Source organism: Sebastes fasciatus, chromosome 10 (genome assembly GCF_043250625.1).
Source record: "Sebastes fasciatus isolate fSebFas1 chromosome 10, fSebFas1.pri, whole genome shotgun sequence".
Lineage (NCBI taxonomy): Eukaryota > Metazoa > Chordata > Actinopteri > Perciformes > Sebastidae > Sebastes > Sebastes fasciatus.
In genome coordinates this window covers 34043148-34061047 of record NC_133804.1, presented here as the reverse complement: position 1 = coordinate 34061047, position 17900 = coordinate 34043148, and the positions used below count along the sequence as shown (strand labels likewise).

At 41.0% G+C, this 17900-nt stretch overlaps 1 protein-coding gene across 5 annotated transcripts in view; it reads left to right on the top strand.

Moving 5' to 3' along the window:
- Nucleotides 1-14068, top strand: part of LOC141775823 (transcription factor COE3) — a 174343-nt gene extending 160275 nt beyond the window's left edge. For 2 of the 5 annotated variants that reach the window (XM_074649544.1, XM_074649543.1), the window contains exons 14-16: nucleotides 2006-2185; nucleotides 6383-6511; nucleotides 8740-14068. In XM_074649544.1, coding sequence (XP_074505645.1) covers nucleotides 2006-2185; nucleotides 6383-6511; nucleotides 8740-8771 — 341 coding nt within the window. In that variant the 3' untranslated portion in view covers nucleotides 8772-14068. The remainder of the gene's footprint in view (nucleotides 1-2005; nucleotides 2186-6382; nucleotides 6512-8739) is intronic. The other 3 variants (XM_074649549.1, XM_074649545.1, XM_074649548.1) reach the window with 2 other exon arrangements.
- Nucleotides 14069-17900: the final 3832 nt, after the last annotated feature.

Here is a 17900-nt window from a genome sequence, read left to right as displayed (position 1 = left end):
CCGGCGCTCCTCGCCCTCCTCGTTCCCCGGGCAGCGCTCCATCAGCCGCTCCTGCTGGGAATTGCGTTGGCCCGAACCAGGAAGTGGGGGAAAGTGGACGAGGGTGGAGGTTTAAGGGGGGGGGGTCGAGCTGTAATGTGCTACTTGGCACACTGTTGGCTCTGCTCGCTGGTGGAGGTCGGTGGGAACCCGGGAGCCTCTGGAGGGGGTCAAAGGTCAGGCTGAGTGCTGCGGGGAACATCGGTATTCAATGCATCTTGGATGAGGGTCAATCAACGGGAGCGTTGGGAGGGTGTGGGGGTTGGGGGGTAAAGGGGTGTTAAGGTACGTAGAGCGCAGCAGCGAGGTGAGAGATGAAGGGCAGACTTCGCCTGGGGGGGGGCGAGCTGTCGGTTACAGGAGAGCAGCAGCGACAGGCGTGATGATGTCACCTCTGAGGTCACAGCGAGGAGGTCAACGAGATCTAGAGCAGACCGTCCTGCAGCGTTGCAACACTTCACTTCACGCTCACTTTCAATCAAACACTCAGGAGTTCATCACAAGTCCACCGGGTTCCTTTTAATAACCAGAAACCCGACCGGTACCCGAGTACTTTATCAACTCTGATCACGCTGTGCGTCGTCTTCTTCATCATCATCATCATCATCATGTTTCTGAGTCTGACATGTGACGTGTGATGCTGACGGTTAGTGGGCGGAGCTTCATGCTGATGTTTAAATCAGTTGTCATCAATCTTTGTGTTTGTTTTTTGGGATCAGGTTAATTAATGCATGGGGTTTGGTTTGGTTCTCCAGGTCTGGTTCAGATCAGGAACTCCTGACTGGAAGATAGAGTCCGAGTCCACCACATTTTAAGAACGTGGGTGTTGATGTTGGTGTAAAAGTTGATGTGGTGGAAAAGAGCTTCTGCTGTGAACGTCCCTGTCAGAGAGTTAAATTACTGATGCCGAACTGTGACGTGTGATGCTGACGGTTAGTGGGCGGAGCTTCATGCTGCTGTTTGGATCAGTTCTTATTAGGGATGCTCATTTTGAAAAATGTTATTAACCGTTATCCATTAAGATTTGTGCCTCGTACCAGCTGCAGGAGCACAACAGATATTCGTTGAAGGGAGTCTCCAGTTCACCGTCTTGGAGTGTTAACTTAGCAGCTACGATGCTGCGTGTAGTGTCGCGGACATGCAGCCACTTTCCCAGTAAAAGTCTCCACCGCACATTTAGTTTAGTTTAGCAGGTTGTCCGCTGTGTGTCTGCCCGGCGGAACTTTAGCGAGTGTCCAACAAACAGTGTGTGTGTTTGTGCTACGTTGGCAGCTCTAGCATTGCCGGAGGCTTCGTGCTCGCCGCCGACACACACGTAGTCTGGTGTGTGTTGGTGGTGAGTGTGAGGTTGTTGGTGGCGTTCTAGCTGTGATCGTAGGTGTAGCAGTGTGTGGACAGTTTATTTGTCGGTGAATAAATGCTACGAAACTACAACTCCTCCACTCCGCTCAAACGAGCCGGAGAGACCGGAGCCGACTTCCTGTATCCGGCTCCGCCTCTTAAGGTGGGCTGTTAAGGTGGACCAGCTTTTCTCCTTAAAGAGACGAGCCGCTCCTCTGAGCCGCTCAGCTTTTGAGTTAATTATTAACATTTCTTTTAACCGTTTTGACCGATAGAGTTAATCGGTTAAAGTTCTTAACGTCGGTTAACGGTTAATTATTAACATCCCTAGTTCTAATCAGCCTCGTGTTATAAGGGATAAGGTCTCTCTATTTCTTAAAACGATGAATTAATACATGGGGTTTGGTTCTCCAGGTCTGGTTCAGATCAGGAACTCCTGACACGAAGACAGGAAGTCCCTCTTTACATCTCCACCACATGTTAAGAACGTGGGTGATCAGACGCATCATTCCAATAACTGATTTAGTTTGGTTTTGGGGGGCAGGAGCTGGATTGAGATCCTGTTTTCTCTGGTCGAACCAACCATGAAAGTGTTTCTGATCCTCTCTGTGTTTCCTCCTGGCAGGTTACTCCCGTAACTCGAACAGCGTGTCTCCTCGCGGCTACGTGCCGAGCTCCACGCCTCAGCAGTCCAACTACAACACCATCACGTCCACCATGAACGGATACGGCGCGGGGATGACCAACCTGGGCGTCCCCGGATCCCCCAGCTTCCTCAACGGCTCCACCAACTCTGCTTACGCAAGTGAGTCCATTAAAAACACTTCATTAATAAAAAAACAAACCTCATCCATCTGAGAGCGCAGGAGGAATCCACTTCAACTGTCTGAGAGCGGCTCAAATTATACAATCCAAAACACACTTCACTGTTTATCATTACGGGGAACAACTCTGAATTAACTGAAGGCTTCATTTAGTGAAGATTAACCTCCGTTCACAGCTCAATCATTGCTCGTGAAAGTTACGGCTGAAGTCGAAGCACTGAAGTAATTGAAGGAGTTGAAATATCAGTTGAAGTATTGAAAGGAGTTGAGGTGTCATTTCAAGTGTAGGTGATTAAAGCAGTTGATTGGTCAGTTGAGGATTAATCACTGCATTTAGCTGTTTAGTTCCAGGTGATGTGAAAGCACTGAAAGGAACCACCCACTTCGAGTGTTATCAGTTTGAAATGCGTTATCAGTGGTTAACATCACTACCACTCTGATGCAGTTCACCATGTTATGATCTGAGCATATTGTTTTATGCTAAATGCAGTACCTGTGAGGATTTCTGGATCAATATCTGTCATTGATTTGTGTTGTTAATTGATTTACAATAATAAATATATACATACATTTACATAAAGCAGCATATTTGTCCACTCCCATGTTGATAAGAGGATTAAATACTTGACTAATCTCCTTTTAAGGTTCATTTTGAACAGATAAAACGTGTGATTAATTTGCGATTAAATATTTGAATTGATTGACAGCCCTAATTAAAGTTTCCCTTTCACAGCGTGGTCGGTGCAGTTTGGCCCGTCAGAAGCATCAGAGTGGTAGATAATAATATGTTAACGGCCATTCAATCAGCTGATAACATGCAGAACGGGTGAAAGGAACCGAAGTGTCAGTCGTGTTGAAGCAGAAGATGATAATGAAAACAGTTGATGTGTTGATTGGAGGTGTTTTCTTATTCACCCTGAAGCTATGGGGGTTCAGTCAGTTCTAGTTTATTTACTGAAAGCAGTTGAAGTGTTGGTTGACGTTGATGAGTGAAAATCCCAAAAGTCAACTGAGTGTTTGATATTTTTTATTTGAGCCTTTGTGCTTTTAGATCTGATGTAATGAAGAACTGAGGACATTAATCCGTTAACACGTATCGGCTCATTGCAGATATATTTATATTGGCGTATATGTCGACCACTCTCTAGTTTGTGATTTAATAGATTATAGTTTGTTCTGCTCGGCACATTTCTTGGTCGTAATTGTTGAAAATGAAAGGTAGATTTATCAGACGTGTTTATTTATGTTGTGTGGATCAGCTGATATTTAATTATCAGACTCTTTAAACTCTCAAACATCCCGTCCTGGTCGGGCTGGAATCCTGATATATTGTTCTATTGATACCTGGAATATAAAGATAAGTACTTGTTATATATTTAAGTATTGGTAGTGTGTTCCTGTCGAGGTGTTTGGACTGATGCAGGTGAGGAGCGCTCGTTGTGGTGTCCAGAATAAAGACAGTGAAGCGTTTCCCGCTGCAGGAGACGAGTCGATGCTTCAGTAGTTTCTTGTCGGCGCCGTTGTTCCTCTGAAACTTTGCTCTGATTATCTCGCCTGGAGTCGGAGTCGGAGCTGCTGCTGCTGCTTGGAAGGAGCAGGTGTGTTTTGGAGACCGGTGAAGTCTAAACTCGCCCGCGGGGAGCGCTCCATTGTTTTGGCTTCTGTATCAAAGCGCTCGGCGAGTCTCAGTGAGACTCGTTTAGAAGGTAGCGAGCTCAAAACTCCGTGCCAGGTGATGTTGTCGTCCCTGGCGACCAAACAAAAGGTGGGCTCACATCTCGCCTGGCTGAGCTGCAGTTTCCCTCCGCCGAGGGTCTGAATGTATGTGTGTGTGTGTGTGTGTGTGTGTGTGTGTGTGTGTGTGTGTGTGTGTGTGTGTGTGTGTGTGTGTGTGTGTGTGTGTGTGTGTGTGTGTGTGTGTGTGTGTGTGTGTGTCGACCGAACACCGCCACGCATTGTTCACCTCCTCCTGACTGTCCCCCTGTCCATCCTCCTCCTCCTCCTCCTCCTCGACTAACCCCACTAACATCCTCACCGCATCCTTCATGCATTCACGCTTTGGGCCGAATCCATTAATATCAGCTGGAGAAAGAAGCAGAAAAACAAGAAGAAGGAGCCAAGAAAAGAGGGAATGTGAGGAGGGAGAAGCAGCGATCCAGGACTCACTGATAGTTGTTGGCATGAGGCGATAAATCACATTTACATTCCCCCCGTTTCATTTTACATCTTGAAAATGCTGTCCTTGAATCATTTACAGACTCACTGTGGTCCATAAATGCTGTGGACGCTCTTAAAGGGACAGTACAACACGTCCTGGACTCTTCTTCTTCTTCTCTTCCTGTTCAGAGATGTTCAGGTATCAGCATCACGTCTGTGTGTTCAGTACAGAGCTGGAGTCGGGATGCTGTTAGCCTAGCTTAGCATAAACACTGGAAGCAGAGGGAAACTGCTAGCATGGCTTTGTCGGCTCTAAAGCTTCTTTCTGGAGACGTGGTTGTTTTAGTAACTTTAGATCGAGTTGGGAAATAAACAACGAACTGAGACTGAAGAAAAAGAATATAGTCATTTTTTTAGAATTTGATAAAATTTACAAAAAAATCTGAAATTGGAAAACCTTAATTTTCATAACAACTGGGTAAACTAAATGCTACTAAATGGGAAGCGATTGTTTTATTAATCAATATAACAGAATATTAAACTGAATCAATAAAATCAGGATTTTTTTTTATATTTAAATCATTTTAAAGGGAAAACCCAAAGTGACCAGATGTCACAAAAACACTTTCTGAGATGCTTAAATACATAAGTAAATAAGTAAATAAATAAATAAATATTATTATTTAAATAAAGTTAAATGTTCAACGGCCTTTCAAATAAAGGCTGTTTTTTTAAGTGCAATTAATTCACACTTCATTATATTCAGAACGGGGTTTTTTTCTTAAAAGAGACATAATTTTTCTTTTGAAATGATTTTTCTGACTTTTCTCACCGTGAATAAAGTCATCAAATCATCCCGTTGAGTTGCGTCTGTATTTATAAAACAACAACAACACAGAGGCTTTCAACGTTGACGAATGCAACGCAGACCAGATCCACTACTTCCCTTCTTACCTTTCACAATAAAAGTCCTAGTCATCCTTCATGAAACAATCTAACCTCAAGTTTCATTTAGTTTCTGTTATAGAGCTTTTGTTTCTGATTATTGAACAGGTAAATTTGAACACCTACGTATCCATGACGACCAGGCAAACCCCGTCAGGGTGATGAAGATCATGTGATGTGATCAAAAGTTCCAGAAGCTCTACTAAAGTATTTTAAATATATTTTTTCTAACTAAAAAGCTGGAGCGGTAACTGGAGCTTTCAATCACATCACATGATCTTCCCCAGCAGGATTTCTTCAGACTCTTTCTCTTTTTTTGAAATGCCAATGACAACTGGGGAAAACTCCATCTGCTGATGAAGACCATGTGATATGATTGAAAGCTCCAGAGCAGCTACTAAACTGCTGTTTCCAAAGTCAAAAACTTTGAAACTGAAAAAAATGTAATGACCTAATTTACAGAAAAGGCGCTGGTATTTTTTTAACTGTAGTCAAAGCCATGCTAGCAGTTTCCCTCCGCTTCCAGTGTTTATGCTAAGCTAAGTTAACAGCATCCCGACTCCAGCTGTGTACTGAACACACAGATGTGATGCTGATACCTGAACATCTCTGACAAGAAGAGAAGAAGAAGAAGTCCAGGGAGTGTTGGACTGTCCCTTTAATTAGAATCAGTTTCATAGAAGACACAACTGATGGGTTTATTAGACACACACACACACACACACACACACACACCTGTACAGTATGTGTGGATGAAGCTGCTGCCGCTCTCAGGTTGGATCAGGTTGGTTTTTACTTTACAAAATAAAAGTCCTTCAAGTTATGGATCAACTTTGCCAGATGTGTGCAGCTGTTTGTGTTCGGAGCATGTTGGTTCCTCCAGAGCTCTCGGTCCGACCCCCTTCCTCCTCCTCCTCCTCCTCCTCCTCCTCCTCCTCCTCCTCCTGCATGATTCATCTCCATCCGATCACTCACCTCCTCTGTGCGTCTGCCTGCTCGTTACCGTCACCAGCTCCTCCTGTAGGACTCCTCCTCCTCCTCCTCACCTCCTCCTCTCTCTTCCTCTGCTCCCATAGGCCCTTATTCATTCTCTCCTGTCCATATGGTTTCTGCAGTCAAACAGAAGAGCGCCTTCGCCCCCGTCGTGCGGCCACAGACCTCCCCGCCCCCCACCTGCACCACCACCAATGGCAGCAACCTCCAGGGTGAGCATCCCCACCCCCCACTCCCGCCTGTCAGCACCCCCCCGGTCCTCTGCTGTCCACCTGTCCCAGTCCCACCTGGACACGCAGACAGACGTCTCTGTAATGATAACAACTCTTTATACGTCACATGTGAAGACCTGCTTTTAAACAAGGTCAAAGTTGATCCATAACTTCTGGCACATTATATAAAGAACTGCTTTTTATTCATCTTATCAAGTAACGTCTGTCCGACACCGAGTCCTGACATCGACTAGACTAACTTCTCTGTTAGTAACCATGGTGACGTGTTTAGTGGAGGCAGAATAATTCTCTGAACACGTTAGTTAATGCTGGCTAGCACGTATTGTTGGCTTGTTTTCCTAGTTTCTCTCAACATGTGCTGTCACTCTCCAGGATCACCAGCGGTAGTTGAGAAAGTTAACATGAACCAACGGGACCAGATTAGCCGACTCCTACGCCGCTGGAGATGACTGCAGGAGGAGGAGACGGCTGGATAATGCCTGCTCTCCTCCCGGTGAAGTCGTCTCCTAGCGGCGAGGAGTGAGGCAGAGGGACCGTGACCCGGCGCTGTCCTCTGTTGGACAACTTAATGCTTCATCCTCACACTCTGGTCTCAGCGTAGGAAAGCACCGTGCTATCACCAGATGAGGGACGACTTTGTTCACCTCATTTTCTGTGTTTCATGACAGCGTGGTGGAATTAGCGAGCTAAGTAGCCGGCCGTCCGACCAGCGGGCCGGTTGCCAACGGCAGCGCTGGAAAGATAAATTGAGGGCGTATAAATCTTTGGATGTCTATAGTTAACTATCCTTCAGTAAAGTCAGTCAGAAAGAGAGTCGGACAATATCGGAGAAGCTGAAACGTTTCTTCGATAATCACAGTTAGTCATCTCTAATGTCTGTGATATCTGGATTCTGGCATTTTAGATGTGTAACTTTAGCCCACTGCTAGCGTTAGTTAGCCTCCAGTCTTTCATTTGTTTAGCCTCCAGCTGACACCGTGACCTCATCATGACGTCATCATGACGTCGTCACTAAAAGGGTCGATATAGTTCAACCTCAAAAATGTTTCAGGGATGTTCTTGAATCAGGTGATTTTTTTTTCATGATAAAGTGGAACAAAAACAGATTATCCAATTCAATTCAAACAACTTTATTAATCCCTCTAGGGGCAAAAAAAATATTCTTAAAAAAACAGGTAAAAAATATTCTCAAAAAATATTCTCAAAAAAAACAGGTAAAAATACAGTTAAAAAAATAAAAAAAAAAACGTTAAATTTTTTTCTCAAAAACAGGTAAAAAAAAAGATAAACGGTAAAAAATAGAGATAAAAAACAGGTACAAAATATTCTCAAAAACTGGTAAAAAAACTAAAAAAAGAACGAGAAAATATTCCCACCGTACAGGAAAATGTTTCTTCTTTTAAAAGTAATAAAAAAAATATTAGTTGGCAAAAAAAAAAGTTGTAGTAATTGGTGTCAATTTAAGCACAAAGAAACATTTATGTTATTTATTGTGTGATGAATTAAACAAAGCCTGGTTTCTTTTGAACTTCTGGCACTTTGTGTGAATTTAAGAACATTTTATTCATGTTTAACAATCCGTAACTTTCCATATCATAATCTCAATTTGGCCTTGAACTTTTCTCTAAAAAAGTTTTAAGAATTTTTATACTTTTAAATATTTCATAATTCCAGTTTTTACCTTTGAGGCTGTGACCATCAGTAGATGGATGTATGATATTAATATACTGATGTTTGATTATAGAAAAGTGGTTTTGTAGTTATTGTTTCCATTTAATCAAGGCGGCGCCGGCTTCACTTTATATGATAAAAGTCGGGTTGCTGAGGTCGGAAGGTTTTTGGGGGACTCGTTCTGGTTTTAGAAAGTTCTTGAAACAAATTTATATTTATTGGTAATTGGTATTTTTTTAACTCACTATCACTTTAACTCCGTTTACCTGCTTCCTGTGTGACGTTAGTTCCTGTGTGACGTTAGTTCCTGTGTGACGTTAGTTCCTGTGATGTTAGTTCCTGTGTGACGTTAGTTCCTGTGTGACGTTAGTTCCTGTGTGACGTTAGTTCCTGTGTGACGTTGGTTCCTGTGTGACGTTGGTTCCTGTGTGACGTTAGTTCCTGTGTGACGTTGGTTCCTGTGTGACGTTAGTTCCTGTGTGACGTTGGTTCCTGTGGTTCCTATACATCTGACTGTTTGTCTGCTCGTCTCTCAGCTATGGCAGGTCTCATCGTCCCGCCCATGTGAGGAGGCCTCTCAGCCAGATACCGTCAGACCCCCCCCTCCCCAGCGCCGATGGCCACGCCTGCCTGAAACGCCACAAAAATCCTTCCCATCATCCCCCCCGACTGACCCAGAATCCTTCACTGCAGCAGAAGAAAAAAGTTTGACTCTTCATCGATTAATTTAGCGCCAGTCGACGTCACCGTGTTCGATGTGGAACTTTAATCAACGAGCTGACGACCGCCGCAGACGTTAAAACCCGACCGCCCGAAACAGGAAGTGTCTGCAGCGGATCCACGGCGAAGAGGTCAAAGGTCAGAGAGGGGAACCGTGGGAGGGGGGGCCAGGTGTCTGCACTAATACATGTTGTGTGAGTTAGTTGTGTTTGACTTCAGAAGTCTGTGGAGACTGAACAGGTCTCAGATCAGTTTGAACCACTGTGAGACAGGAAGGAGGCGTGTCCACCGCGAGCTTCTGTTCACCGCAATGACATCATCAAGAAAGGTCCAGATCTCATTGGATAATCAGGTTAGAATTAAAGGGCCAGTCCAGGTCTCCATTTATTTCTATATAATATGAAATGTAATGTGTTCCATCCATCACAGTCACTATTATTACTGCAGTAGTTACTGTTAATGCAGCGCAGACTCTTTCAAATCAACCTTTTCTTCAATGGAGTTCTGCACGGGCCTAAAACTGAGACCAGAACCTGACTGGTGAGGCCGTTTAGACCGGACCAGAACCAGACTGGTGAGGCCATTTAGACTGGACCAGAACCAGACCAGAACCAGACCTCCAGAGTTTTTTTTTTATTAATTTAATCCAAAGACTCAAAAATAGAGAAATTTCTTGTTTAATTACGTTTGCAAAGTTTTATTCAAAATACTAAATATAACGAAAAGAAATACAAATAAAAATACACAACATTTATTAAGAGTCTGTTAATTAATATTCATCAATATATTATATGGAAAGTGATGGAGAACCAGAACAGAAAAATGCATTAATTGACCAGTTTAATATTAAAATGATTCATATTAAAAAGGACCCCAGTGTTTCTGCACATTTTAACTCAATTATTCCAAATTCTTCATCAAGTTTATTTCTATGAAAATCAACCTGCAGAGAGAAAATCTATTTATTTATTCATTTATTTCTACTTGAAGTTCAGACTTCAACTCATTCTGAACTTTTTTAAACATCATCATGCAACAATAACAGTTAAATTTAGTTCAAGTTTAAAGTGATTCGGAATCTGTTAGAAACGACCGTGTTTTGGTCTCCTCAGTAAATATTCCTTTAAAACACATAAATACTATCTGAAGATGTGTAGACGTCGCTGGATCAGAAGCTCTCGGTGGACTCTGAACCTGAGTCGGACCGAGTCCACAAACCAGGAAAAATCCAGCTCTTGTTTTTGTTTTGTTTTTTAAATCTGGAAAAACCGTCAGACGGTTTCCAGATTTTTCAATCAGAAATCTTCCCTCTAAAACTCCCCGAAGGACCAGACGAACATCACGTCTTCTAGCGTTTTCCTTTCTGTACCATAGCTCTTAACAATGTTTGTCTCATATTCTAAATCTTCAAACTAAAGAACGAATTAACAAACGTCCTGCAGCGATAAGAACAAATGTTTCACTAACTGAACAAAGTCGAGGCAGCCCAATGTTTATTTTTTATTTTTAATCATTTCCTGTTTTTATTTCTTTGTTTTGGACGTCTCTCATTTTTAAAACTCCAGTCCACTAGTTCTGTTTTTTGCGGGTGTGTCGAGTGGTAGATTTTAACCAGAAAAAGCTTGCAGCAGTTTTAATCACATTTAGGTACCAGATTCTCTTGTTATTCTTCTGATTGTGCTTATTTTATATGTATTTATAAAAGTATGTTTTGGGGAGTTCCTTTTGTGATTTAGGCCTGAATGATAGTCTCAAATATATATGTAAACACATTTGATGTCTTAATACCTTTTAGATATTGTAAAAAGAGTGAACAAGTGAGAGGAATTAACCCTTTTGTAAAAACAAGTGAAAAAAAAAACACGTCACGACATGGTCACCCTGTTTTTGAGAGCAGGACGTAAAAAAAACGCTTTCATCACTTTTGTATAAAAAAACGCTTTTTTCCGATACGATATTTAACTTTTTGTAAACAGCATCATTTGTGTTTCCCCTGGTTCTTCTTCTTGTCCTTTGTGTATTATTGTGAAATGTATAATCATGGTTATTTCTTAATGCACTATTTTTTGTTGGGGCACTTAATAAGAGCAATGCATCTTAGCAAAAAAGAAAAAAAAAGCTAAAAGTTACACAAAAAAAAACGATGAAAGCTAGAACGATATGCACCGATATGTTTTATTCTGCCGTTCTGAAACGGCAAAGATCCTTGTCATGTGAAATTTTTATATTTCAGAAGCTTATAACGTCATAATATTCCTCCACTCTTACTTTTGGACCGAGCGTATCTCTCGGTTTCGGTGTTTAGAAGACGATATTTTATCCATCTTAATATTCGACCCGATTCCTCGTCTTTGTGTTTTTTGGTGAGAATGATTGTACGATTTCAAAACAGGCAGCAGATTTTAAAACCACTCCGAAAACGAGTTTTTGGGTCACTGATCTCAAGGAAACTTCCATCGATGTTGGTGTTGTTGTTGATGGTGCTGTTTCTCGTCGTCGCACACAATCCGGATCATTTACTTATGCAACTGTGTTCCTGTTCCGTAATGCAAGCTCGTCTTCCGCGCCGCCGCCGTGGAAACGTTTGGGAAAAAGTAAAAGAACTAAAAGTCGTGTTTGATGCCTTACGATCGACGACACAAAGTCTTCTCTTTGTTTGACAAAGTTTGAGTTCTGCAGCGGTTCTTGTAGGTAGTTTATCGTTCGACGAGTCTCCAGTCAAACTGCGAGATCTTTTATTGTTTTGCACCAGACGTTTGTCCCTCAGGTTCCCCAAAAAAACTGAAAGTTTGCATCATCAGCACCGACCTGAAACTGAAAAAAAGCTACGTCAGCAGTTAGCCTTGATTCTGTTGTAGCGTCAAATCACACAGGAAGCTACTACGACACAATCGGTGACGTTACGACAGAAGCACCTCGTTCACAACAGACAACAGTTATCTTGTAATTATTACTTCTACAGCGCGCAGTTATAATTTAGCATCTCATAATCACAAGACAATAAAACCATCTCAGATATGTCATAATTCCGACATCGGTGTGTGAGAATAAAAACAAAATTATGAGATCCGCATTTTATATTTATGAAAAAAACAACCTTATATTTAAAAAGTTCATTTATAAATTCCCAAGAAAACCATCTCAGATATCTCATCTTGTAATTCTGATAATTACGTGTTTCGTATCTCAACTCACAATCAGACGAGACTCACAGTTACAAAATCTGTATCATGAATTTACGAGACCGTCATCTTATTTTGTGTTCACACCAAGAGCGAAGCCAATTTTCACCTCACTTTACTGGTGAGAGTTGGACCGCCGGTAACGTTTGTGTTCAGACGTAGAGGAGGAGGAGCTTGTCTCCATAGATACCAACAACTTTTCTTTCCTTCACGCGTCACGCGAGTTGAAATATTCCAACTCCCGTGAATAACGTGAACTTTGCGTCCTAGCGGCACGTTCGTGACGCTTCATTTGAATTTGCGTTGCACGAAAAGTTCTCTTCGCTCTTCAGCCAAACTGCACCTACAGCATTGTGAAAGTGAAACTTAACATTGTGGATTGAGACAAAAACAACGTTAAGGTTTAGGAAACATCGTTGCAAGTTACGTAACAAAGGTACGGTAAAATAAGTCAACTTTGACTTATTGCCTCACACGGGGCACCAATGTTTGTTCCCTATACCTAACTACTACTACTAACTGACTCAATTCACGTTAGGTTAACGCGTTTCACAACGTTTCACTTTCACAACATTGTCAAAGAACGTATATCGCTAAGAACTGAAAGTCAATAGGTTGTTCCATTGCAACATCAGCGCCCAGCAGCAGAGCTACGCTTCCACCATTTTGGACTGAAAGAGACTACGAGACGCCAGTAAAACGTCCGCCTACAAAGAGCCGTACAAAAGTAAAACTACATTATTTCTATTCTATTGTCATATTCTACTGAAATGGCCTGTGTTGAACAATACAAATATTATAAATATAATAAGCGTTTTCAGTCCAAAATGGCGGCAGCAACTTTATTTCCTCCATTTCTGATTCAACAACATCAGAAGGAGAATCTCAACGGCTTTCACCACACAGCGTCACATGAATTTCTTGCTCGAGTCGAAATATTTCAACTCCTGCTGATACATGAATGATGGAAATTTTGCGCGTTTGCGTTGCCCGGTGCAAATCCGCTTCTATTCGCCTCTTTGAAGTGACTTTATATGTGATCCCGCCACGCGAAAAATTGGCTTCACTCTCAGTGTGAATGCGTCATTACACTAACAAGATCTGTATTTCACAGTTACAAGAAAATAATTTTATCATTTTGAGATGTTAAAATCAAAAGATGCAGATTATTATGATTTACATGAAAGGATCATCGAACCATCCGACATCCCTTTAACCGCTGAATAATGAAATCACCTGGATCTCTAAACAGGAATCTGGTTAAACTTTTGACTTTATGCAAATCCAGCAGGACTGACAGAAACCTTCAGTCGCTGCTCAACATCAGCCCGACGCCGTCGCGTTGTTGGCCTGTGGTTGAACATCTGTCCAGTGTCTTTAGGAAAAGCCATTTTTTTCCCGCTAATGAAACGCAGCCGCTGAACGGTCACACCTCGCCGTCCGACATGAACGTCCGTCTCCACATCTCAAACAGCTTGCTCTAATAATAATAATAATAATAATAATTATTTTCTTTCGGTCACAGTTGTAGAAAGTTTGCTTCTTCTCACCGTCCTGGTTTTTTAAAAACTGCAAAATTATACTTTTTTCGATGTTTTACTTCAATGTGAAAGAGGGCAGAGGTACTGCATCTTTGTGAAATATGAAATATATCATCAAAGTATATCAAAGCACAATGTTTAATTAATGTCTTTAGAATACAAACAGGGAGGGGGGGGGGGGGCGACATCCCCGGCTTTTTTCTTTTCCTGTCTCTGGCCATGCTGTAAATAGATGCATGTTTTTTTTTTTTTTTTCCTGTGATCCAGTGCTTTTTGTACAGAAACAGTCTAATAAAGATTACATTTGGCTTGAACTCTGACCTTTCAAAAGTCTCATGTTTGTAACGAAAAATTCTGGTTAAAATGTCTTAAAATGTATAACACGTTAACATTAAATCGTTTTAACGTATTCATGTAATCGATCTTTTGGAGGTTGTTGCTTTTTTGCTGCGTGATATCTGTGTTCTGTGTGAAAGTATTCATGACAAAAACAACAGTTGCAGTGTGAATTAATTACACGAAAAACATACATTTAAGTTGTAAATGTCTTTGTTAATATATTTTATATTAGTATGATTTAAAGATTTGCGTTAACGCGTTATTATCACGTTAACTTTGACAGCCCTAATTTATATTAATTTAGGTTTCATCAGATACCTCTCTGAAATACTGCATAAATAAATAGTGATCATATTATCACGTTCATTTTGACAGCCCTGGTAAATACGCGTTAACGCAAATTGATTTTATGAGCCACTCATTTCATTAACGCATTAACGCAACTTGAGATTTTTAGGTCGTAGCGACTCAGTTTTAAAGCTAGAGTGAAGATACTGGTATCATATGAAACTACAAAACCTGATGAATCCATCGGTACCAACCATGTCAGAATTGCTTGTTTAAAAAGAGGTTAAATAACGCTTCAAACTTGAATGCTAAATTTTGGCAAGTTGCGAATTTTGGCTGTTGTTGCCTGTTGGGCTGCAGTTTGCCATGTTATGATGTGAGCATATTGTTTTATGCTAAATGCAGTACCTGTGAGGGTTTCTGGACAATATCTGACATTGTTTTGTGTTGATAATTGATTTAAAATAAATATATACATACATTTACATAAAGTAGCATATTTGAGAGGATTAAATACTGGACTATTCTCCCTTTAAGTTTAATTTAGAACAGATAATAAAGTTGCGATTAATTGAGATTAACTATGGACAATGATGCGAATAATCACGGTTAAATATTTTAATCAATTGACAGCCCTAAAAGGATGTGAAGTGTCTTTTTTAAGTGTCAAAGCCAAAAGCAGCTGAAAGCAGTTGAAGTGTTACTGCTGTAAGCATTTCAGATTTTAATTTCAATGAGCTCTGTAGGCAGTTGAATTAATGAAAGTAGTTGAAGTGTCAGTTAACCCATAAAGAGGTTTAGGATAAGAACATGAAAATGTTCTTGAGCTGAATTAAGGCTGTTTTTCAGAATCAAAGTTGAATGAAAGAAAGTTCAGTAACCAGAGGGAAAGTCTCCAAAATGGAAATAGTCCAGTAAAGTCAGCAGAACCTGTAACCTGGACTGAAACTCGAGCTGAAATGTTAAAACATTCTCCGTCCAAAAAACCTCAAAAAACCTCAAAAAACGTTTCCAACATCTAGCAGAAATATTCTCCACAGATTACAGTTAATGATGAAACTGTTGGCGGAGGACGGCGGAGACGGCGGAGACGGAGGAGACGGAGCTCTGACTGACGTCTGGAGTCGAGACGATGTGAATCGATCAGATCCAAAGAAACGATCCTTCAGCCGGAGTGAGAGCTCTGCAGCAGGTAAAAACATCAGCCGGGACTCGGAGAGAAACACCTGAAGGTTTGTGTGGACGAGATGATTCAGGAGGGTTTCACACGGAGGTTTGTGTTGACGGTCTGGAATCAGAAGTTTAGTTATTATAGTTTCATCTGCATCCATGAAGAGCTCGGCAGTATCAACGTTTGCTGATCTGATGGATGGAAACAACATGTAGGAGCCAATATGACGACGGAGAGCAAGACTCCATTGCTCTTTAGCCTATATTAGTTTACATGTAGTCAAAGTGTCTCCGTTAAGTGTACTGAATGATCTCTGATCAGCTTCGGTTTGCAGTGAACCCATCAATGTACAGACAACTATTGATTCAGAGGTCTGGAACCAGGACGGGAAAGTCATCAAATATTTAAGGTAGGAATGTCAATCAATTAAAAGATTTAATCACAATAAATCATTTTGTATCTGAAACTTACACACCTTCATGAGAAGGTGTGTAAATTGCATGACATTTTAAGGACACTCCGCGTTGAATGAATGATAATGCACTTTGAGCTTTTTGCGTGTTGCTTGACGCCACGTCGTTGCCATGAAACATCATGTTTGGGATTAAAATATATAAAAATAAAAAAAAAGTGTAAGTGTTCTCACTGTAATTTCCATTGCTTTCATTGTTTATGGGTTAGCGGACACTTCAACTGCTTTCAGTTTTACTCTTAAAATGCGAGTTCAGCTACTTTCAGCAGTTCAACTATCTACAGGGCTTATTGAAATAAAAATTTGAAATGCTTACGGCAGTAACACTTCAACTGCTTCCAGCTGCTTTTGGCTCTGACACTTAAAAAGACACTTCACATCCTTTTAGTGCTTCAACTTAAACTCCCGTTCAACATGACACATTTTAAGTAGGGCTGTCCATCAATTAAAATATTTAAATCGCGATTAATCACACATCTTTGTTCAAAATGTACCTTAAAGGGAGATTTGTTAAGTATTTAATACTCTTATCAACATGGGAGTGGACAAATTTACGGAGGACTGAACCTGCCAAAATCCAAAATAATTGAAGAAATAAATATATCACTCTATAGATAAATAAATAACTGTCATTATCTGTAGCAAAAATAATATTAAAAATAAATGTAGCATTAATGATTTGATAAAATGTGAAATAAATTGATATTTCTGTTTTCATTTGCTTCTTTATTTATCTATGTTTGTATTAATTTCCTTATTTATTTAATCTTCTGTTTAATTTTCCCTTACTCCTTATTCCCTTATTTATTTATGTATTTGTTTTTTATACATTTTTAAATATTTTGATTTATTTTGATTTTTTTTAAATTTATGTATTTATGCATTTGTTAATCTATTAATGCATGATTTTCTCTTCGCATTTCACCCCTTATTTATTTCTCCAAACTTATTTATTTCTCTATTTTGAAAACGGCCATGACAGTTTTTCCTCGCCAAGATTTAGCGCAGGTTTGAAGCGTTATTTAACCGCCTTCATGACCAGCTAGTATGACAGAGGCGTAAAAACTAATTTACGTTAACGCGTTATCGCAACGTTGACAGCACTAATTTGAAGAAATGTTGAACTTGGCGATTCAACAAAACTTCCAGATGGAGTCTGAAATCTAAACCAGCGTTTACATGATAGAACACAAAGAGAAGCGTAGAGCATCAACAGGACAGATTAAATCCAGGTCCTTCAGCAGACTCGGAGGTACTTCGTGTTCGTTGATGCTGAGAGAAAAAGAAACGTTCCTCTCAGAGTGCGATAGTGATTTCTAGAGTCTGGAGGTCAGCAGGTCTTTATCAGGTCTGAGCAGGAAGTCTGGTTTCCATCGTGGAGGACCAGAACAGGCCGGTATCAGGGAGGAGGGGTGGAGGTTGGACGGGTTGTTTGGCAGCGTCGGGCCTGCTGAGACGAAGTTACAGCCACAATTAACCTCCACTCCGCCGTCAGCACCAACCTTGATGAGTTGTGAAGTCAGTTTCTAGAATACACAGCGCTCGTTAGCGGAGAGCGACGCCCGAGGCTACGGCAGCAGAACCCCCCAAAGAACACCGCCGACCCTCCCTGAGTCCGCACATCCTCGGCCAAAGAGTCCAGACCGAACTGAACACAGACCGACTATTAACAGAGAGAAGAAGAAGAGCTGAACACAGACCGACTATTATTAACAGAGAAGAAGAAGAGCTGAACACCACCCAACTATTAACAGAGAGAAGAAGAAGAACTGAACACCACCCAACTATTATTAACAGAGAAGAAGAAGAGCTGAACACCACCCAACTATTAACAGAGAGAAGAAGAAGAGCTGAACACAGACCGACTATTAACAGAGAGAAGAAGAAGAGCTGAACACCACCCAACTATTATTAACACAGAGAAGAAGAAGAGCTGAACACCACCCAACTATTATTAACAGAGAAGAAGAAGAGCTGAACACCA